A 23,051-nucleotide genomic window follows, 5' to 3' on the forward strand; every position below is an offset into this window, starting at 1 on the left:
CTTGCTCTAAAGGGCTTCGAGCAGATAGTCAGAGACAGGGTAGTGCAGATAAACTCCGACAATACCACCGCTCTGGCTTATGTAAGAAAACAAGGAGGGACTCACTCGCTCTCTCTCTAGAACTGACAAGAGACCTTCTTATATGGGGGGATCAAAGAAATATAACTCTACTGACAAGGTTTGTCCAAGGGGAGAGGAACGTGAGAGCGGACAGGCTGACCAGGAGGTTCCAGGTCCTTCTCACAGAATGGACCCTCCACTCAGAAGTGTGTCAGATCCTTTGGTCTCTTTGGGGGAAGCCTCAAATAGACCTGTTCGCCACGTTCCTCTCCAAGAGGATAGACACCTTTTGCTCTCTAGCAGACGACCCCAGAGCTTTTGCAGTAGACTCCTTTCTCCTAAATTGGTCTGGACTGGATGTTTACGCTTTTCCCCCATTCAAGATCCTGGGGGAAGTGATCAGAAAGTTTGTGGCCTCGAAGGGGACAAGGATGACTCTGATAGCCCCATATTGGCCAGCCCGAGATTGGTTCACTGAGGTAATGGAGTGGATGGTGGACTTCCCCAGATCTCTTCCAAACAGGACAGATCTGCTCAAACAACCCCACTTCGAGAGGTACCATCAAAACCTCCTCGCTCTTGCTCTGACTGCCTTTCGACTATCGAAAGACTTGTCAGAGCGAGGGGGTTTTCTCGCAAGGCGGCAAGCGCAATCGCTAGAGCCCGCAGATCATCTACTATGCGAGTATACCAATCGAAGTGGGAGGTGTTCAGAAGTTGGTGTAGGTCGAAGAAGCTGTCCTCCTCCAATACCTCTGTGACCGAGATTGCAGATTTCCTTCTTTTCTTGAAGGAGAAATCGCATCTTTCTGTACCAACCATCAAAGGATACAGGAGTATGCTCTCGGCCGTTTTCAGGAACAGAGGCCTAGATTTGGCCAACAATAAAGATTTGCACGATCTCATTCGTTCTTTCGAAAGCTCCAAATCTAAAGAACCTAGAGTTCCGAGCTGGAATCTGGACGTGGTCCTAAAATTTCTGTCTTCCGAAAGGTTCGAACCACCTCATAGGGCTTCCTTTCGGGACATTACAAGGAAGTGCCTATTTCTTTTGTCTCTCGCTACGGCGAAGAGAATCAGTGAGCTGCACGCCCTTGAGTCAAGAGTGGGCTTCAAAGGAGACTCTGCTATTTGTTCGTTCCAGACTCTGTTTCTTGCAAAGAATGAGAATCCCTCGAAGCCCTGGCCCAGGAGCTTCGAGGTAAAGGGCCTGACTAGCCTAGTAGGTAGAGAGGCAGAGAGGTCTCTTTGCCCGGTCAGAGCGCTTAAATTCTATCTGGACAGAAAGAAACAGATGAAGGGTTCTCAACACGGTCTATGGTGCTCGGTAAAGGACCCCAAAAGACCGATGTCGAAGAATGCCTTGGCCTTCTTTGTAAGAAGTGTAATTATGGAGGTGCATAAGAACTGCCCAGAAGACACTTTTAAACTCTTGAGAGTGAGAGCTCACGAAGTAAGAGCTATCGCAACGTCTATTGCCTTCCAGAGAAATATGTCGCTTAAGAATATCTTGGAAGCAACATATTGGAGGTGCAACTCGGTGTTTGCATCTCATTACTAGAAGGACGTGCGCGTAACGTATGAGAAATTTTTTCTCTAGGTCCGTTTGTGTCAGCGGATACGGTCCTGGGTATTGGAGCAAGCGCCGATCCTTAATTTTGTGTACGTAACCCTCTTGTTGGATACGTTCTTGACTTCCTGCTGGAAGAAGTGTCAGATGTCACAGCACAGGCGGCCGTCACTTCGGTTCAGTAAGGAACTCCAGTGGTATCTGACTATCAGAGGGGTACAAATTTTTTTTTTGTACTTTAGTGTGTGCATATTGACTGTGTATTTCGAGTTATGGGTTGTTTTTGAAGAGTTTAGGGGATAACTCTTGGCAATCTTAGAACTAACACAGGTGTTAGGATCGGGTGATTGGGATCGGTTTGTGCTCCTTAAGTAAGGCGTGTTGTCATATAAGTGGATTAGCACCCATTGACAAATGCTAGTCAGGCTCTGCCGAGTAAGCGGATAAGACCCCATCGACAGACCCACAAGAACTCTTGGCCACAGATCACTATCTCGTTAAGGCTCTTGAGGTGAAGCAGACTCCTAGGCAGTAGCCACGAAGTCTTCCACCTAATCAGGTAGGAACCAAGTTCTATAAATACCTACAACATATGTTGTTTACCTGTCTATTCAGTACAGGCGGCCCTCGGTTAGCGGCAGGGGTTCCGTTCCTGGCCGCCGACGCCAAGCGATTTTCGACGCTGAGCGATGTTAAAGCCTACGGCTGCCGCACACCTTCTTTCGAAACTCTAGCCCAGTCAAAGGCGTCGTAATCCCACAACGGCGCAATAAGTAAAATTATATTTATGCAGTATAGTACTATAGAATTTACTGTACAGTACATGTGGGTGTCTAGAGTATGTAAAGATATAATAAAGTTTATACAGTGTACAGGTAGCTGTAGTGTTCAGGTTACGATCATTAGTCTTACGATTGTCCGATTTTATGAGAGATCAAATTACAATAGCCTAACTTTATCCATCTCCCAGTTACAGAAGTTCAATAACAGCAAAAGAGAAGGATGAAAGTATGGTTTTAACGTTATACTCGTTGCGTGAACGTGTACAGCCATGAACAACCGAACGAGAAACTACTTTTTTTTTTTTTCTAAGTACAACCGAACTGGATAACATCTGTTTGGCTTGTATTTCAATCATCGTACTACTGTACAACATTACCGTATTTGTTATAAATGGCGTTATGTATAGAATAGAACTGAGATATCTTAATGTAATAACTTTATTTGCTATAGATCAGAGATCAATATAGATTAAAGATCAATCGGGAAATATACTGTTAAATTTAAACCTAGTTATAACTGAAGCTGAGAAAACTGTTCAAGCTGCTAATGACTATTATCGTACATCGGCAACAAGGATAAAACTGCAGTAAACGTCTGCCATCAAACACAACTGTAGATAAAATTGGGATAAAATCATTTTAATCAAAACTACTGTGCTTGAAAGTACACATTTTACTGTTGGTTTCACGCCAATATAAGATAAATAACGTAAAGTTCGTATTACGTTGATATAAAGGATTATTGCGAACGGAATCACGTAATTTTTTACGCAATAAACATGCCGCCAACGTAATCTGTTAACGAAAAAAATAGTAGTTCACATTCACAACGAGACATATTCAATAAATATTTCCACCTAAAAACACGCTGTATAAGGAAAAATAACTTTGTCTCATATATGTCAAGTATATAGATATTCGTTTATGCTAACTAGAAGCAAGAGCATTTGCTCAGAATTGCGTTATGGTAAAACAAACGCGTCTTCATCAGCTGATTTCAAACCACAACATTGGCTGCTCCGCGGAATACTGGCTTAAATTTGCCGTAGTATTTTAAAATATAATAATATGAGAATACATACAATATTCTTGGATACAGTGAAATAATGTATAACTTATTAAAGTATTTATGGAAAAGATGCATAATTAATAAAATAACACAATGCATTTTTCGGTACTGGCGGACAAGAACGAACATGAAAAAACATCCGCTGACAACGTGGAGCGTAGTTACAAAGGCTGCCTTAATTTGTATCTTATTTCTGTACAAAAATGAAAATACCTTTACGTAATATATTTTCATACATATTTTAAACATAAAAGCATAAACATTTAAAAAATCGACACATCGATCGCTAAATTTGGACTCTTTTTAACTATATTTTCGGAAGAGCGGCAGACGGCGGCATACAAGAACGAACTTGAAAAAACATCGTAGTCGATAACTTGAAGGGCAGTTTCAAAAGCTGCCTTTTTATCATAATTCTGCACAGAAATAAAAATATCCTATTCGTAATACATTTTCATACACATTTAAACATAAAAGCATAAACATTTATAAAATCGACACATCGATCGCTAATTTGCACTTTTTTTTAAATCTATATTTTCGGAAGAGCAGCAGGCGGCGGCTCACAAGAAAGAACATGAAAAAACATCGTATTTGATAACGTGAAGGGCAGTTTCAAAAGCTGCCTTTGTATCATATTTCTGTACAGAAATAAAAATACCTTTCACGTAATACATTTTCATACACATTTTAAACAAAAGCATGAACATTTATAAATCGACACATCCATAGCTAAATTTGCACTTATGTAACTCGATATTTTCGGCATAGAACAGCGTCAGAGGCATATATTTTACCCTATTACCTACGAAATAACTCTCCATAAAATTTGTTAATATAATTTGCATAACCTTTATGGTCTGAACAGCATGTCTACAAATGTATGAACTCGTTAGACAACGGCACTAGCGGCGCTGTTAACTGAAAATTGTGCCGTAAAGATACCTTTAAAATGCCTTATTTTTGTAATTAATATTTTTGACGACCGCCGTAAAACCGATTCGCCGTTGAGTGATTGCGCCGTTAACCGCGGGCCACCTGTAGTTAGCTGTCTCTTACCCTCCGCCAAAGGGTGTCAATCAGCTAAGTATATATCTGACAGGGAAGTTGAATGTATGAAAATGATATTGTTATGATACAATAAAGTTTCATACATACTTACCTGGCAGATATATACGATTGATGGCCCACCCAGCCTCCCCGCAGGAGACAGGTGGAAGAGAGAAAATCTGATAGAAAACGGGAATGGTTCCTAGTCCTGCCACCCAGAGCAGGGCGGTAGATCACCTGACCTACCTGTAGCGAGTGCCGCGAAATTTGAATTTCTGTCGGGGACGACGGAGTCTATACCTAAGTATATATATCTGCCAGGTACGTATGTATGAAACTTTATTGTATCATAACAATATCATTTTTATTCTAAAGTGTCATATCACTAGTTTGCATATTTTATGAGTAAATCCTTAAAAGCTTCCTTTCTTGCCCAACTTTAAATTTTAGGTAAAATACTTTGTCGGAATTCAAAACCTTCACCAAGGAACCATTGTAGTAACAATAGGGTAACCAAACTGATTCGGTGTGAATTATAAATTGAATCAAGAGTAGTTCTACAACAGCTAAGCTAACCTTCTTGGAGTAATTTCCTTGATGCAGGTAGATGCTTCAAAACCAAGAATCTCTAAACAAAACATGAAATCTCCATTGATGTGCAGTATACATGCAACTTTTAGATTAAAGTCGGTAGCTACTAGTCTCATCCTTGACATTGAACATCCAGTAACAACTATTAACAGCATTCCCTGTTAGCTTGGAGGGATTCTTTATATGTGTATGTTTGGATTTTCAGAATTGTTATTTCCATCTGGTCATGTTGACTGCCCACTATCAAGTGTAACTTGGAATCTGAGATCCTTTCGAATTTCTTCCCAAGGTTTTTCTCGCTATTTCCTTCTCTGGAGTTTACAGTTGTTCAAAATAGGTTCCATGTTCTTTATCACCCTAATTTGGCTATTTGAAGAGTTCCATTACCTTTCATACCCTTCAGAAATAACTTGTGTGTGCAAAAATGATCCGGTTTCAGTTTTCTGGTTACACAAATCTTATATTCAATGTTATTAGATAGAGAAACTGCTGAGTAATTAGTAAGAAAGTTTCAGTTGCAAGTGAAGTACTCTATTTTAATGGATTATCATCTTCAATTTCAGAAAGAAGAGGTGTTTTTGAATCTAGTGTTAGAGTTTATCCCAGAGACAGTATATAAAGTAGCAAGGCATCACAGCAAACAGAAGCAGACGATACCAATCAGCTATGTTAAGGTATGTATATTTTTCTGTTGTATGAAGGCACTCTGGAATCCTTAGTATATCTTGATCTTTGACTTAAATAGAGATTCAGGCATATGTTTGATAATATGGTTTTGATGTAACTACATTTATTTAATAACAGAAACCAGTGTTTTTCCTACAAATCATATAGTTAGTGCCCCCCCCCGTCATCCCACAAATCTTGCTTCGTTATAAAGTTTCCATGAAAAATGATGTTATTGGTTAATAATACCTGAGGGAATGCAGGTGGGTTTATTGTGAGATGACCATAATCTTCTGAATGACAAAAGACAGTTAGTTCTGAAAGCATCACAAGCTGTGAGATAAGTGCATATGTAATTAATTGATATATCAATGATAGATGTCTACTGCGACTGGAAAATTTGAATGAATATCTATATTAATGTTTACATAAAAGTTGATTTTTACTTTGAACGATACAAATCAACATTAAACCAGAAGCTTATGTGCACCATAGCTCTGCTCTGACCTCTCCTGACAGACATGTCTTATAAAAGTTATAACTTAAATTACACCTCAATTTTACCTGAAGAAAAGTGGTGTTTCCCAATTTCATCACCAAATATTGTCAAGCCAGTGATTTAAGGACTTATGTGTTATGTGCTTTAGTAAACTTAGTGCTGAAATCTGTATAGTAAAATATGTGAGATGAGAGAGAAAGATTAATAGTTGTAATCTTTGGTTGTTATTTTCATATTGATAGCCCTACCTGTAATTTTTTTGGTAGCATTGTCATCCGTGATATTTCAGCTACGATACTGTATGAAACACAAGATGATAAATGATGAATGCACTGCGATGCCATGTAAGTTCTGAAAGAATATATTTTATCGTAAAATTTCATGTTTTATTTCAAAATACATATTTTAGCATTAAGTTTACTGAAGCACATAATTCATATATCATTGTGTTGTTATGAAATTGGAAAACTACATATCTTCAGGTAAAACTTGAGGTGTAATGAAAGTTACAACTCTTAATTAAAAGACTTTTCTGTCAAGAGAGGTTTAAAAGACTTGTCTGTCAAGAGAGGTTGGAGCATTGATGCTCACAATATGATATTTTGAGAGTTCTGATTAGTTTGCAACTTTCCGGCCCTGTGACTGGCTGATCAAAGAGCCAATAAGGAGCGTCATAAGGGATGGGGCTGGGCTGAAGATGCACTGGTGCTGTGAATTAGTTAATTACAGGCAGCTTTCGGTTAACAGCGGTATTACGACGCTTATCTAGTGACACTGTTAACTGGATTTTCGGTGCCAATCTCTGGTTAGCAGCGCTGATATCCGGTTAGCAGTGCCAATCTCAGGTTAACAGCGCTGATACTCAGTTAGCGGCGCTGTTAAACAGGCTTTTAGTGCTGTTATCACTGATTTTCGGTTAGCAGCATCGGCTGTCAACCAAAGGCTGCCTGTTTTACTTACTTGCCAAATGTTGAGGGGTCTATATTGCAAATCACAAAAGGACAAAAACCTCCAATTTAGATGGTCTCAGTATTTGTTGAGCAGTTATAAGGGACAGCCATTACAAGACAAGACGTTAATTCATAAAGTACTGCTGTTTAAACATTTTAACCATACTTAGAAAATTATCACAAAATACTTTGAAAATTGCCACAATTTAGTTTTGTTTCTATTTTTAATAATGTGAATCAGTTGGCTGAAGAAGCTATCATTTTATTGCTGACTTATTTTGTTCTAAATACAGTATCTAATCATAAACATGAGTTTTGGTATTAATTATTATGTATTTAGTGTAGTTATTAATCTATATGTATTATGATAGTATGGAGGAAAATTTTGTTTTTGTACATGCAACTTCCCCGGCAGATATATACTTAGCTTATGTCTCTGACGTCCGACAGAAATTCGAATTTCGCGGCACACGCTGCAGGTAGGTCAGGTGATCTACCCCCCTGCCGCTGGGTGGCAGGAATAGGAACCGTTCCCGTTCTAGAACCAGATTTTCTCTGTCGCGGTAGTGTCAACATATGTTGTTGCTACCTCCTGACTTGATTTTCGTTTTTCATCGCCATCGATCTTCTGGGCTGTCTTTTGCAGGGAAGTACTGGGTCTTTGGTTCGGCATTCGCTTTTATTAACTTTTTAATGAATTTGGCTTCGAAAATTTCGAAGAATATATGACGTGTAACTACCGAAATTTTCGGTAGACACTCACATAGTTTGCAAGAAAGGGAAATATTAATATTTATTCATTAATATGTGTAATAAGTGTTAGAATTGATTGAGGAATATACTGACTTCCTACTTTAGGGAGTCAGTAAAGCATGTAACTAGATACGTTTCTTTTAAAAGTTTTTTAGAAACTCGTACTAACGAGCAATTAGAGTATTAACAGTACTAGTAGTGTTGCATCCTCATCACCTTCTTACTTCGCAGAAACTTCAAATTCATAATTGCAATTTGAAGACAAGGATTGTGGCTCAAAATGCGAGCTATTGAAAGGTAAGAAGTGATTACTAGTGTTCCCCATTGCAGTGGAGGGTGCGTCTGATCGGCTCTGTCTCGCTCCCAGGCCTAGACCTCTTTCAAGCTCCCAAGCCCAGGGGAGAAGGAATGTCGAAAGCCGTAAGGGGGTTTCAGAGAATCCCCACCGGTCAGGCGTCCCCTCGGCAGGTTCTGTAGAGCGTCCCAGACTGCCAAGGATAGCCATTGAAAAGGCATCCTTAAAAAAGTGCATCTCTTCATCTTACATCCGAAAAGACGAAGAATGTATATGTTTTGATGATCTAGCGCGTTCTCTGAAAACTAAGAGAACACTGAGCAAGAGCCAGCCAGGAACTTAGGAAGCCGCGTTCCAGCAAGCTAGCGTGAGCCACGTTCCAACAGCCAGCAGCGAGCCGCGTTCCAGAAAACAGACTAGCGCGAGCCGCGTTCCTACAACCAAACGCGAGCCGCGTTCTAGCAACTGAGCGCGAGCCGCGTTCTAGAAAATTTCTTCTTGGCGCAAGGCTCCTTCAAAGAGACGAAGCGCCAGCCTGGCGCAAATTGCAACAGAAAAACAGACGGCTAGAGCAAGGAGCCTTATAGTACAGTGGCAATCAGAATGATCCTTCCATTGAACGTTTCCGGGCAAGAGGCTCTTTCTAAAAGGGGTCTAGTAGGCGCTCGGAACTATCAGCGCGCACGGGACCTTCCACACAAGCGAACGTTCCAGGAGCGAGTCTCCTTTCTAGCGTGCGGAACATTCCAGGCGCGCGGAACTATCCAGGCGCTAGGCGCAAGGAGCCAGGCGCCAGAATATTCCAAATCTTCTTAAGAGAGAGAGGTCAGTCGCCTAGGCAGGGAAAGAAGGTAGTTGAGTATCTGCTGTATGAGAATACGATACGGCAAATCACACATACCGTAGATACTTCTTTGTAGAGCAACTCTATTATCAGTATCCTTCCAGGAATTTCCTAGGAAGGACTACGCTTAAAGGGATTGTTAAGACAACACCTACTTAGCTTCTAGATTTATCGAAGTCTTGTTTCGCTTAAATATGCATTAATAAGAACTTCCTGAAGTTCGATAATTTTATAAGATTCCTTTATTTAATGGAGTAGCTGGCAACTCTGGAAGAGTAAGGCCAGACGGCTAACGGAGACTGCTATCGCGCCTTAGAGACCAACGCAGTAACATGTAGGTGTCGGTCATGAGTGGTTGGTTACATGTCTCTCTCCTGCGGGATGGAATAACTAACCGTGTCTCTCCCCTACAATTGCGGTTTTAGCCTCGGATTGAGGGGATAGTTAAGCAAACATAAATAAAATATTGTCTGCCTTTTGCTAAGAAGCTTTCAATAAGAAAGATATTACAACCTTTCAATGCTGTTTACCGTAGGTAACATTATTAAAGGATTCTAACGCAGCGGAACTCTATATTATATGATGCTCTCATGCTTACGAAAGCATGGCTTATTAGAGTACATGCTTAGTGAGAAGTGAATGTAGTAGAAGAGAATTCACTTTAAGACTACGGTATGGTCAAGTCTTATGCGCATACCGAGGTTAACTACAGAATTCCTAGTATCCTTACAAAGGTTTTCCTAGATTAATGCTGTTTACCACAATGTGACAGTATTATAAAGGAGTCTAATACGGCAGAGCACGAAATAATATAATTCTCTCATCCTTTCGAGAAACGCACACAACCTTTTTAGAATCGGGATTTATTGCTCAAGAGAAGATGGGGGAGTCGTATGGGATAAAACATTCTCTTAGTGGCAGAAGTTGTTAGGTTTCCCTGAATGGACTATACTACGTATATAAAAGTTTTTTCCTACCAAGAATGGAATTAACACGTGAAGGAGGTCGGGTACCATAAGGGCACAGATGTTCTGGCACATAACCTTAAAAGAACTAGAAGAAAGCGCCAGCATGGCGCAATGCGCCAGAAGTACCATCCAAGATATTTTCTCGTTTTAGCGAGTTATTAACCTAAGAGTCCAGTAGTGGTTGGTTTGGTGTTTGCTTCTCACCTCGGTGGTCGCGGGTTCGATTCTCGGCCATTCCATTGAGGAGTGAGAGATGTGGATTTCTGGTGATAGAAGTTCACTCTCGACGTGGTTCGGAAGTCACGTAAAAACACCATACAAACAAACAAACAAACCAGTAGCCTCTCGGAGGCTCGGTAACGGCAAGATTCGTTCCTGATTTCGTTACCCATTTAATCGGAAAGGGGTCGCTTACAAGGAATGATGAAATGATTTTTTTTAATCACTTAGGCCAATTCCACGACTCTCTCATATCGCAAAGAGCATCGAGAATCTCTTTTTTCGCCCCTGTTCGCGTTAACAAAAGAGAACCTATTTGGGAACAGACACGGAACGTAACGATCCTTAAAGGTTCGATGCAAGATTTTGCATGTCCGTGAGAACCTTCTCGATCGAAGATAATAACTGTTAACGTATACATTTATTGAAAAGAGTTTTGAGAACCTGCGGAAAGTCTTCATAGATCTCTTCGCAAGGTAGAAGACGAACAGGCTTCCTATAGACTGCTTCCTTTCTCGAACCAAGAGAGGTAGCAATATACGACATCTTTAATTTAAAGAAGGGGAATAAACTTTAGTCTTTTTTCCCCTAGTTATAAATTCTTAACAGATATTAAGATAAATGGGCGTCAAAGGAAGAGAGGATGAATGCCTCATTTTGGCCTTAGAGAGGTTGGATTCACAGAAGTCACGTTCTTCTCACAGCATGTTTCGTAAGGCTTTTCCAAGAGTATCTGGATATTCTATCAGAATCTATTATAAATAGACCTGAAAAACCTCTCCACTCTGAGTCTTTCCACGTGCAGACTGACCAGAAGTGGACATGAATGAGAGGATTTTTCAAGGTAAATGACAATAGTCATGGCTAAGACATAGAATTGCTGCAGATCGTGCTAGATGGAATGAGGAAACTGTCCTCTTCCGATACCTCTGTGAACCACATAGCGAGGTTTTTTCTTCACTTTCAGAGGGAAGAATCACCTATGTATATATCTGCTATCAAAGAACGCAGTAAAAGGCTATACTCTGTCTCTACAAGGGGAATTAGAGATAACAGAGGATTAAGATCTTCGGGATCTATACGATACCGCAATACGACAAGAGTAGGATATCATGTACTTCGAATGGAATTTTTTTTTTTGTGGCCACAGATTCCGTGTTCCGACAAAATGGAACTGCTCCTCATCAAACTTCTTTGAGGAAGTTTATGAAGGAATTCTTTGTTTCTCTTAGCCCTAAACGACCAAGAAGACAAGTGAATTTTTTGTGCATTGGAATCTCGCATCAGATTCAATGGAGACTCGGCAATGGGTTCTTGCCAGCATAGTATGTCTGGCAAAAGAACTAAATCCCTCTTATTCCTGAACGCAACGCTTTCAGATAGAAGTTTAGTTGCCCAGGCAGGGTACTTACATTTTCATCTACAGAAGAAGAGATGGTTTAAACGTTTGCCTACAGAGTCTTCGGGGTGCGATGAGGGCTCAAAATGCTTCCCAGAAGGTATTCAGAAGAATACAATAAGAGCTAGAAATCAGGGTTCCGCCCAATTTCAGCTCAGTCTCTCCTTCGACTTCCAGACTCCTTCCCTTCCTTCGGGCAAGGATAGGGAAGATTCTGCAACGAGGAACCTCATCAACATGTAAGAAGAGATCTCGTTAGCAAAAGAAGTGTTCACGAAGGATCCTCCTCGAGGAAGACTCTTCTCTCTCGTATTGTTAGATATCCTGTCGTCTACTGGGTGTAGCTGACTAAAATCACCTCCCCTTGCCAGGGGCCAAAAGCTCAAAGGGGAAGAATTTCTTCCACCCTTCTCCAGTCTCCTGATAAACTATGTGGTTGTTTCAGGACTCTCGGACAATGTAGCGCCAGCCAAGCGCCAAATGCCAATACAGGCGAAAAACGCCAGAGGCGGACAGTTCCAAGGAACTCTGTCATGGCCGGATACTGAGAAGGAGCGGGCCTCCAACCTGGCGCAAATGCGCCAGAGGCGAACAAATCGGACAGATATAAGAGTGTCCGATGTGGACATCGCCAGACAGCCTAGAGACTTCCAAGCTCGAAGCTCCAGCAAGTGTGGAGGAGCCAAGCCAGGCGCGAGGCGCCAGCCAGGCTCTAGGACCCCGGCTCTAGGAGCCAGCCAGGCTCTAGGAGCCAGCCAGGCTCTAGAAGCCAGCCAGGTGCCAGGCTCCTTCAAGGCTAGGCTCCAGTCAGGATTGAGGATCCATCCAGGCGCAAGGCTCCTTCCAGTAAAGAGAAACCTAAAGCTCTGTCATGTAAGAGGGCTAGTCCCCATTGATATGATACAGGTAGGCTCTGCCAGAAGTGGGTCAGCCCCCATTGGCACGATCCGAGAAGGCTCTGTCGTGTAAGCGGGCTATCCCCCATTGACATGATCCAGAAGGGTTTGTCAGTCATAGGTCCCTACCTCGCTGAAACTCTTGAGGCATGCAGACTCATAGACAGTAATCATGAAGTCTTCTGCCAAGCTCCAGGCGCAAGGCGCCAGCCAGACGCAAGGCTCCAGCCAGGCGCGAGGCGCTAGCCAGGAGGGAGGAGCCAATCAGGCGCCAGCCAGGCGCAAGGCTCCAGCCAGGCTCTAGGCGCCATTCAGGCGCAAGGCTCCAGCCAGGCGCGAGGCGCTAGCCAGGCTCCAGGCTTCACCCAGAAGAGATCTATATCAAAGAATGCCCTGGCCTTCTTTGAGACAATGTGATCTCCTAAGCACTTGACAAGTGCATTGATGATTCCTTCAAACAGCTGAGAATTAAAGCGCATGAAGTGCGAGCTTTTCTGTATTCTTGTTCTTTCCTAACAATATGTCATAAGGACATATTAGCTGTCACATACGGGAGATGCAACTCTGTGTTGACTTCCCATATCCGAAGGATGTCAAGATAACCTACGAGAGATCCTTCTCTCTTGGTTGATACGTGTCTGCGGATACATTGCTGGGATAGGGAGCCGATACTGATCCTTAACTAGTGAGTTAAATTTTAGTTAACGTCGTGTTTTTTCTTTGGGTTGTTTGAAAGGAGTTTGGGGATAACTCTTTTCAACTTAAGCACTAACCCTCGTGTTAGGATCAGGTGATCGGGATCGGTGTTGTGCTCCTTAATTATGCCACTAGGCATAGGTATATTGTCATGTAAGAGGCTCTGTCGAGTAAATGGATAAGACCCCATCGACAGACCCACAAGAACTCTTAGCCATAGGTCACATCCTCGCTGAGGCTCTTGAGGCGAAGCAGATTCTTAGGCATTAGCCATGGAATCTTCCGCCTGAACAAGTAGGAACCAAGGTTTTATTTATTTATTACCTACAACGTATGTTGTTTACCTGTCTATTCAGTAAATAGTTGTCTCTTACCCACCACCAAGGGTGTCAATCAACTAAGTATATATCTGCCGGGGAAGTTGCATGTACAAAAATGATATTGTTAGAATACAATAAAGTTTTGTACATACTTACCCGGCAGATATATACGATGAATGGCCCACCCAGCCTCCCCTCAGGAGACAGGTGGAAGAGAAAATCTGGTTCTAGAACGGGAACGGTTCCTATTCCTGCCACCCAGCGGCAAGGGGGTAGATCACCTGACCTACCTGCAGCGTGTGCCGCGAAATTCGAATTTCTGTCGGACGTCAGAGACATAAGCTAAGTATATATCTGCCGGGTAAGTATGTACAAAACTATTGTATTCTAACAATATCATTTTAAAAACAAACTTTTGCTCTTGTGCATTTGGAAAGTAACATAATTTTTCCCTTTTCAGTTGTATATGTACCAGTTGTTCCGGAGCCTAGCCTACATACACTCTTTGGGGGTATGTCATAGAGACATCAAGCCCCAGAACCTTCTTTTAGATCCAGAGACAGGCGTTCTCAAGCTCTGTGATTTTGGGAGTGCCAAACATTTGGTGCGAGGGGAGCCCAATGTATCATACATATGCTCCCGTTATTACAGGGCTCCAGAACTCATATTTGGGGCCACTGATTACACGACTAATATAGGTGAGTCAAGAACATTTCAAATCTGTGGAGGTAGTGATAGTCATTACCCAAGATCTGCCAGTAGAACTGTGTTGTCAGTTTTGGATAAAGAAATTTCCATGTTTCTTTCAGCACAATGTATTGGGTCTTGTTGTGAGAGTCCTGTAATAGATAACAAGAAAACAGTAGTCCATGAAAAGTCAGTCACCACTTTTCCCCAGAATTTGAGTTGTTTTGAAGTTGCTCCAGTTTATTGATTGAACTTATATATTTTCATGACATTTTTCTTAGTACTGTTCACTGTTTTTCCTGTATAGTCAAGCTTAACCTGCTGCAGTTTGTTTTGTGATGATTAAAATTAGCTTGAATGTACATTGCTTAAAATAAGTTTTAATGAATATCAGTAAAAATAAAACTTGAGAGAAAAGTTGATGTAAAGGCCTTTATGTTGATGTCTATTTTGATAATTTTTTATATAATTGTAGTTATCTACATTATACTGTACTTGACTTTTTATTTCATAACTATGTATTTTCACTAATTTGAAGCTTGTTAGCAACCTGAGTGAATTATCCCCTTAACAGATGTATGGAGTGCCGGCTGCGTCTTAGCAGAGCTGTTATTAGGGCAACCCATCTTCCCAGGGGATTCAGGAGTGGATCAGTTAGTAGAAATAATTAAAGTCCTTGGCACGCCGACCCGCGAGCAGATTAGAGAGATGAATCCAAACTATACCGAGTTCAAGTTCCCTCAGATCAAATCACATCCTTGGCAGAAGGTAAGGAATGGAAAGAATTTGCTTTTTTACTGCCATTATGGAAATGGTGATATGAGGTGGCTCATTTCCCATACATTGTCTGTGTCATTCTGTGTTGTTAATGATGGTCTCTCTCTCTCTCTCGCTCTCTCTCTCTACTCTATCTCTCTCTCTCTCTCTCTCTCTCTCTCTCTCTCTCTCTCATATATACTTATTAGAACATACCACGTTAATCAAGGTAGAGAATGCTTTGTTGTTTATGTATATGTCCTTATCAGTTTTATGCATAATCACTACATGTTAGCCAAGGAAGCATTTTCCTATATCTTAAGTATTGCCAGGTTCAAGTTTTTGAAAACTAAGGAAAGTCAGGTATATGTAATCATTTTACCTTCTCTCTCTCACACCTTTCTCATTTTTTCTTCCATGTTTATTCCAGTACGCTTCATGCATCCAGCATTCTGAAGCACAGCTCATAGATTTGAATGATTACCAGCACAAGTTTTATCTCTGCTAATCCATAGGTTTTTCACTAATGCAAAAGTTCGGTTATGATGGCTTTTGAATCTAGATACTGAAATAATTGATTCTTCTGTTCTGATATAAAGTACTCCTGCCATAGGATGCTGTCTGCTTGTATATATCTATTGCTAATTGCCTCTACATACTGTGAGTAAGTAACCTGCCATTTGGGAACTAGGTTAGCGGTGCCATGTGCTAACTGTTGGCGGTGATGTTATTTTACAGGCATTGATGTCACGCATGGCTGATTCAACCAGCAATGATAAAAATCATCAGAAGATTAGAGTAAGTAAGTGCTGGGCGTGTCAGCTTTTGGTATGCTGGATGCATTTAGACCCTCTTCGTTGACACCTAATTCTTTTAATTTGTTCCTTTTTTTTCTTTTTTTTTTTCTTTGTGACCATCTAAAATCATCTAAAATCCTTTTAGTTATTCATGTCAGAGCATTACTCTAGTCGTGCTGGCTCTCATGGTATGTGAGTTTAGGTTGTGAAAATCCTTCCATTGAACTTTTTGTCGCTTGCCTTTTCTTTTTTTGTGAAATGTCATGTTTCCTTTCATGCCAAGTTTTGTGTATTTAGTTCATATGTTAACAAGTGGTCATGTGGTTATATTGTATGATGGGCAGTTCAGTAACATAGGTGACATTGCAGTTGAGCTTTTGAAGGTGTATGAGTCCAATGTTACTTGACAAGTTTAGTTAGAATGTCTTTGCAATAGGCCAGCATTTTTAAAGTCTGTGGAAATTATTCCAATTCTGGGACATTCACTAACCTAATCACTTCAAGGGACCTGCTTCAGTTATTTTATCCAATGTCAATTTTTATTTTCCCTTATTTTCACTTTTAAACATTTCACTTTAAACAAGATTTAGTACAAATTGATGTTATGTCGTTTGAAGCTAATTATGTGGAAATGTTTTAGCATAGGAGCATAACATTTCATGTGAGTCACCATAAGTCTTATTAAAGAACTACTTATGGTGTGTTTTCCAGTTATTGTTTTTTGTGTTTAATATTTTGGTTCAGTTCTTACTCATCATTTAATGAAATATCTTTTTTTTTTTTTTTTTTTTTTTTACACTACTTCAGTTCTTGAGATAACCAAGTGTACTTGTCATATTTAACCCTTAATGGATGGATATACTCACATGAGTAGATGGATTTACTCATGGTGAGTAACATTATTATGCGTTGTCGATTTGGGGGATTTGGGTGGGAAAGAGGTGCCATTACTTCCATAACCCATAAAGTCACTAATGGCAACTTTTAGACGCTGAAATCAAGAAGCAGGGGTCTCATGAGCTAGTTGTGATCTTGACTTCAAGAGAGTATGTACTGGCTCTTTCTCACATGATGTCTTATTTCATATTTCCCCATAAATATACCCAGGGGTTGCTGTTGATTTTAGTTCTTATCCTTTATGACAGTATATGTCAGTTTTAATTGTAATTTTGCGAGGAAAAATTTAAAGAAATATTAGGAAAAACATGTATACATAATCCAAAAAAGTTACTGCATCTTTGGTCTTGGTAAATTTAAATAAATGTTTTACAACAAATATGCTCAGAATTTGTTACTGATTTTAGTTATCTGTTTTGATATTGTATGAGCTGTAATTATAATTTTAGAAAATGAAATGAATTTTGTTAAAATTTATGATTGTCTTGGAAAAGAGGCCCCCAACTGTAGTTGTAAATATTAGTAATTTTTAACTGCTTATATAAGGTATGGAAAATATTTTAGAATTTCTTTTCGTACAACATGTGCACTTTGCCTATCTTCCTCTTTCCATTGATGTTTTTTTTTTCCTAAATTGGCTGACCTTAAAGTTTACCCAGCCTTGGGTGCTACATAATGAATTTTTACCCCAGCTTGCAAGTATTGACAAATGTCTGTGTTTTGTCCATCTGGAGAAGCATTAACGAAAACATTTTTAGGTGCAGAAATTGGCAAGTGTTGGTGAGTGGACAATGAAGTGTGCCATATTTACTCTGTTTGAGAATTGAGAGTTTTTATTCAGCAATTTGGTGAAAAATTAGTTCTGAATTGTGTACAGTATTGTGAGTAGGAAGGTATCCTGTGTTTTGAGACTAAATATCGTGTGAAGGTTAAATACAGAATTGAGAGAAAATCGGAATTTTTAATTAAATTTACAATGATATTGACATTTTTCTAAGTAAGTATTTAGCTTAACTTGAGATCTTTCTCTGCATGTTCTTAAGTACCCATGAATCCTCTGGCCTTACTTTTGAGGTTATTTTTTTTTCACTTAGTTTTTCCTCTCCCTTTTCTCTTCCATATTTTTAATTATCTTTTACATTCATCGCAAGTGAAAATTATTTGGGTCTGTTTACCTGAATAAATCCTATTTGAAAATATTCCGGAAAAGAAAACTGGTAATATCTATTGTTTTTAAGGTGCTGGTTCTCTCAAGTGATTTGTTTCAAGTACATGACCATAAAATATAAATCAAATCTGATTGAGTTATTAAGAAGATGTAAGTTTTATTGTAGTGTCTTACCGAACAATTATAGAGCCGTGATTTCCACGAGCGGCAGGATACTAAATTCAAATTTAGCGCGTCGGCGTCGCCAACACTGGTGGTGATGACGTCATCTCCCTCCACTCGCGGGAGAACCAGGTACAACTGCCCAGGTGAATTCAATTCTTTTCCTGCCGGCGTCCGGTGAACATCGGTGGTCGGTGCGGTTGGATGACTTTGCTTCGCTTTTTTTCTTGTGGAATTGATCTTTGGAATTGGTGAAGTACTCTTTTTTGGCGTTGTTGTTATTCTGCTTTTTATTTAGGCGTTGCCATGTCGGATTCTAGTCCGTCGGGAGTTAGGTTTTGCATCTCAGGATGTAAAACTAGATTATCCAAGTTAGAATATGATTCTCACACTAAATGTGTTAAGTGTAGGGGACAGGTTTGTTCAGCAGATCGAACATGTAACGAGTGTAGTGATTGGACTGATTCTCAATGGAAGTTTTTTAGTTCATACTCGGAGAAAATTAGCTAAAGACAGAATTAGAAAAGCAGCGCTTAGGGAAAGTAGACTTAGCTCCGCTTCGTCTTGCCGAGCCTTGCTTTGTTCCTTCTGTTTCTCCTCAAATTGTTATGTCTCCTTTAACTACACCTCCTATTCCTCCTACTAATCCCACTTCTCCGGCTTCCCGTGTAGTTTCTTTCCGACACGTTGCCAGTCTGGAATCGAGTTAGATCAGAAATTTTCGGTACTAGCGAATACGGTTTTGCAACTTGGTAATTCAGTTAAGACGTTTTCGGAGAAAGCGGCTTCAGGTAAGAGTGTAGTTGAAGGTGCGTCTGTCTGTCCTGACACGTCTCCTAGACAAAGGTCACTGTCCAGCTCCCCCACACCGGGGAGAAGACATACCGGAAGTCCAAGGGAGTCGATCGGGATTTGCCCACAGACAGGCGCCTCTCTTGTTGAGCCTGTTGCGCCTCAACAGGGCTCGGTTAAGCGTTGGAAAGGTGTTGCGGTCAGACGCCTTTCGAATGATTCAAGCGATTCGTCTCCGGTCGCGCGGCGCTCTTGGCGAGATTCGCCCTTTTCGCGTCCCTTAAAGAGGCGTTCAGGCGCCGATTCTTCGCCTCCTCCAGTCAAGCGGTATAAGGAGCCTGAGAGTAGGGTTGCGCCGCGGCAGTTAGCGGCTCGTTCGTCGCCTCAATCTGTGCCTTTTTTCGGCTCCATCTACTAGTAGAGATTGTGGTTTTAGCGCTGTAGCTAGCAGTTCTAACGGGTGTTCTTTAGGCGCTTTTTTCGTCTGTTACGCCTGATGCGCCTGTTTCGCCTCGAATTTCGGCGGCTCAGAGCGAGGCGCAAGTAGTTTTTCCGCCTCCTGCTGAACATTTAGGCTCTTCCAAGCCTACGTTAACTGTTTTTGATTCGTCTCTGGCGCCTTTGCGCAAGCAGTTTAGAGATGATTAACCAACTGGATGAATGAGTCCAAGGGTGGTTCGAAACCTTCAGATCCGGTTGTAGTTCCGTCTACTTCTTCGGCGGTATCGGAGAATGAAGAAGAAGTAGAGGAGGATTCTCATCACCTCTCGTGTTATTCACGTCTCCTTAGATTTCTTCTGGTATCTTATTCCAGATTATTTTGAGAAAGCGGCTCCGCGCTCCCCAACTTCGACTTTTTTGATGAGGAGGAAAACTTCAGACCCTCTCCTCCCAAAACAAAACTTGTTCTATCTAAAGCGGTTAGACATTCGTTGAAAGAGACTGAAAAAATGGATGTCTATGAAAAGAGACTTAGGGAAGGCTCTTTTTGCTTACCCTCCCTCTAAGTTGCTTCGTAGGTTTTATGTAACTGGGGAAGCTCCTTCTCTGGGAGTTTCTGCCTCCTCCCAGGGAGACTTCTCCAGTTTAATCGACTCCTCTAGAAGATCTGCTTTCGCCGCAGCGAAAGTTTTCTTTACAGCGCCTGAGTTGGACCAGGTTGTAAAGAATCAATTTAAACTTTTGGAAGTCTTTAGCTTCCTTGATTGGACTATTGGCGCTTACCGGCCAAGATCGAAGATTGTCCTTCTCTTTCTCCAGGAGTTAGCGGAGGATTGGATTGGTGTTCTGTCCTGTGCGGACAAATCCATTAGGGATGGATGTGATGAGTTAGCTTCGCTCATCGCCTTTGGTACCCTTAAGAAAAGGCAACTTTGGTGCTCCTTTGCTTCTAAAAGGGTTACTTCCCAACAGAAGTCTGCTCTCTTCTTTGCTCCGTTTGTGAAAGATAACCTCTTTCCAGACGATGTAGTGTTGTCAATTTCGTCTGCGCTAGATAAGAAATCTACTTCGGATTTACTGGCACAGTCTACTAAGAGACCTAAAGCTCCTGTGGAGACTGTTCCTTCGGTTTTTCTCCTCTGGCCCAGTGCCTTTTCGAGGGAGAAAACCCAAGCGCTTTCTTTCGGCCGAAGTCGAATTTGCGACCTCAGTCTAAGGCCTCGGCCAAGGTTAACAAACCTTCCAAATGAAAGCTCGGTTCTTCATGCACCAGTGGGAGCCAGGCTGGCTATGTTTTGGGTAGGAATGGGAAAACAGAGGAGCAGAAGCCTGGGTAGTGCAAGTACTCAAGTTCGGCTATCGTATTCCTCTCGTTTCACCTCCCTCGCTCTCACCTGTGCCAATTCCATTCCAGGCATACTCTCCGGGCTCAGACAAATTTGTCTGGCGCTAGGCCGCAGAAGTGGAAGCGGCTTGTTCTCAAAGAAGCGGACATAGAAAACAGATAGAAGGGGATTTTCCTCCAGGCTTTTACAATCGCCTTTTTGTAGTTCCCAAGTCATCAGGGGGCTGGAGGCCGGTTTTGGATGTGAGCGCCCTGAACTTGCATGTCCAGAAAACAAAATTTCATATGGAGACCACTCGGTCGGTTCTGGAGTCCATCAGACAGGGGGATTGGATGGTCTCTCTGGACATGCAAGACGCTTATTTTCACATTCCGATACATCGCGAATCTCGGAAGTACCTGAGGTTAATGTTCGAAGGCAAGGTGTTTCAGTTTCGGGCGCTTTGCTTCGGACTAGCGACCGCGCCTCAAGTTTTCACCAGGGTTCTATCCCCGATAGGAAGCTGGCTGCACATATTAGGAGTAAGAATCTCCCTCTATCTGGACGATTGGCTTCTCCGTCGGAATCAGAGAGTCGGTGCATGAAGGACCTTGGAACAACTCTGGATCTTGCCAGAAAGTTAGGAATTCTGGTCAACAAACAGAAGTCCCAGTTGGTTCCATCTCAGAGCATCCTTTATTTGGGGATGATTCTGAATGCTCAAGTTTTTCGGGCTTTTCTGTGCCCCGAAGAGGGTTCAAGGCTGTCTGGAGACAGTTCAGGAGTTCTTGGACAAAAAGGTAAGTTCTGCCAATCAGTGGATGAGGCTCCTGGGCAAATTGACGTCAGTGGAGAAATTTGTGACGTTGGGAAGACTGCACATGAGACCTCTGCAGTTTTTTCCTGAGAGCCTCTTTGGTGCAGGAAGACAAACAGACTCGATTACCTTTCCTGTCACAGATCAATAAAAGAGGACCTAAGGTGGTGGCTCTCTCGAGCAAGGTTGGAAGAAGGGTTAGATTTACGACCCATCCTCCCCCGAACCTACAGTTCTTTTCCGACGCATCGGACACAGGTTGGGGAGCCCTACTGGGAAATCAACGGACTTCAGGAGCTTGGTCGGAGAAGGAGAAGAAGTTCCACATAAATGTAAAGGAACTGTTAGCAATTTTCTTGGGGCTCAGACAGTTTCGGAGTTTAGTAGAAGGTCGAGTAGTGGCAGTGCATTCCGACAACTCCCACGGCTCTCTCGTACGTGCGGAAACAGGGGGGGACTCAGTCTTTCTCTGTACGAAGTAGCCAAGGATCTCCTCCTGTGGTCAACGAAGCGAAGGTTCAGCTAGTCCCGAGATTTGTTCCGGGAAAGATGAACGTTCTGGCGGACGAGTTAAGTCATCAACAGCAAGTGTTACCTCTGGAGTGGACTTTGGACAACAAGATTTGTCAGAAACTTTGGCGCCTTTGGGACGACCGTCAATAGACCTGTTCGCGACATCAAGGAACAACCGTCTTCCTCTCTTTTGTTCTCCAGTCCCAGATCCTCTAGCTTGGTCGGTGGACGCAATGCTGTTGGATTGGTCGGGTCTGGAAGCTTATGCATTCCCTCCGTTCGGTCTAATAAGAGAGGTGCTGAACAAGTTCATGTCGCACAGCAATGTAACACTTAACGTTAATCGCTCCCTTTTGGCCCAGGAAAGAGTGGTTCCCGGACCTTCTCCAGTTGTTAGTAGACTTCCCCAGACTTCTTCCTCCAGAGAAGTGGCTTCTCAAACAACCGCACTTCAAGAGGTTTCCACAAACTTGTCCGCTCTAGCTCTGACAGGGTTCAGACTGTCCGGAATCTTGTCAGAGCGAAAGGATTTTCAAGAAGAGCTGCAGAAGCTATCGCTCGTTGTAGGAGAGAGTCTTCTAACAAACTCTATCAAGGGAAGTGGAGAATCTTCAGAGAGTGGTGTAGAAGTGCTAAAGTCTCTACTTCTGCGACCTCTTTAACAGAAATAGCAGATTTTCTTCTATTTCCTTATGGAACTCTAAGAATAAACTGGCCCTTCCTTTCGACGATCAGCAGGATATAGATGCCATGCTGCTCTTCGGTTTTTCGACATCGAGGTTTGGATATTTCCTCCAATTCAGATCTGTCGGACCTCATTAGGTCTTTCGAAACCACTAAGCTCCCGCAAGATACAGTGACTTGGAACTTAGATTTGTGGTGCTTAAGTTCCTCATGGGGCCACCGTTTGAGCCTTTGAAGTCGGCTTCACTCAGGAACTTGACTAAGAAGGCACTTTTTCTTATTGCACTAGCTTCTGCTAAGCGTGTCAGCGAATTGCACGCTATAGACAAAAGAGTTGGTTTCTCTCAAGGCAATGCTGTATTTTCGGTATCTTTGACCTTTCTAG

General features: G+C 41.8%; 1 protein-coding gene across 1 annotated transcript in view; it reads left to right on the forward strand.

Annotated features, from left to right (window-relative positions):
• LOC135212501 (glycogen synthase kinase-3 beta-like) overlaps positions 1-23,051 on the forward strand; it is a 110,906-nt gene that overhangs the window by 74,401 nt on the left and 13,454 nt on the right. The window contains 4 exon segments of the mRNA XM_064245993.1: positions 5,686-5,796; positions 14,088-14,325; positions 14,889-15,082; positions 15,809-15,868. Coding sequence (XP_064102063.1) covers positions 5,686-5,796; positions 14,088-14,325; positions 14,889-15,082; positions 15,809-15,868 — 603 coding nt within the window.

The sequence above is a fragment of the Macrobrachium nipponense genome, chromosome 41 (assembly GCF_015104395.2).
Source record: "Macrobrachium nipponense isolate FS-2020 chromosome 41, ASM1510439v2, whole genome shotgun sequence".
NCBI lineage: Eukaryota > Metazoa > Arthropoda > Malacostraca > Decapoda > Palaemonidae > Macrobrachium > Macrobrachium nipponense.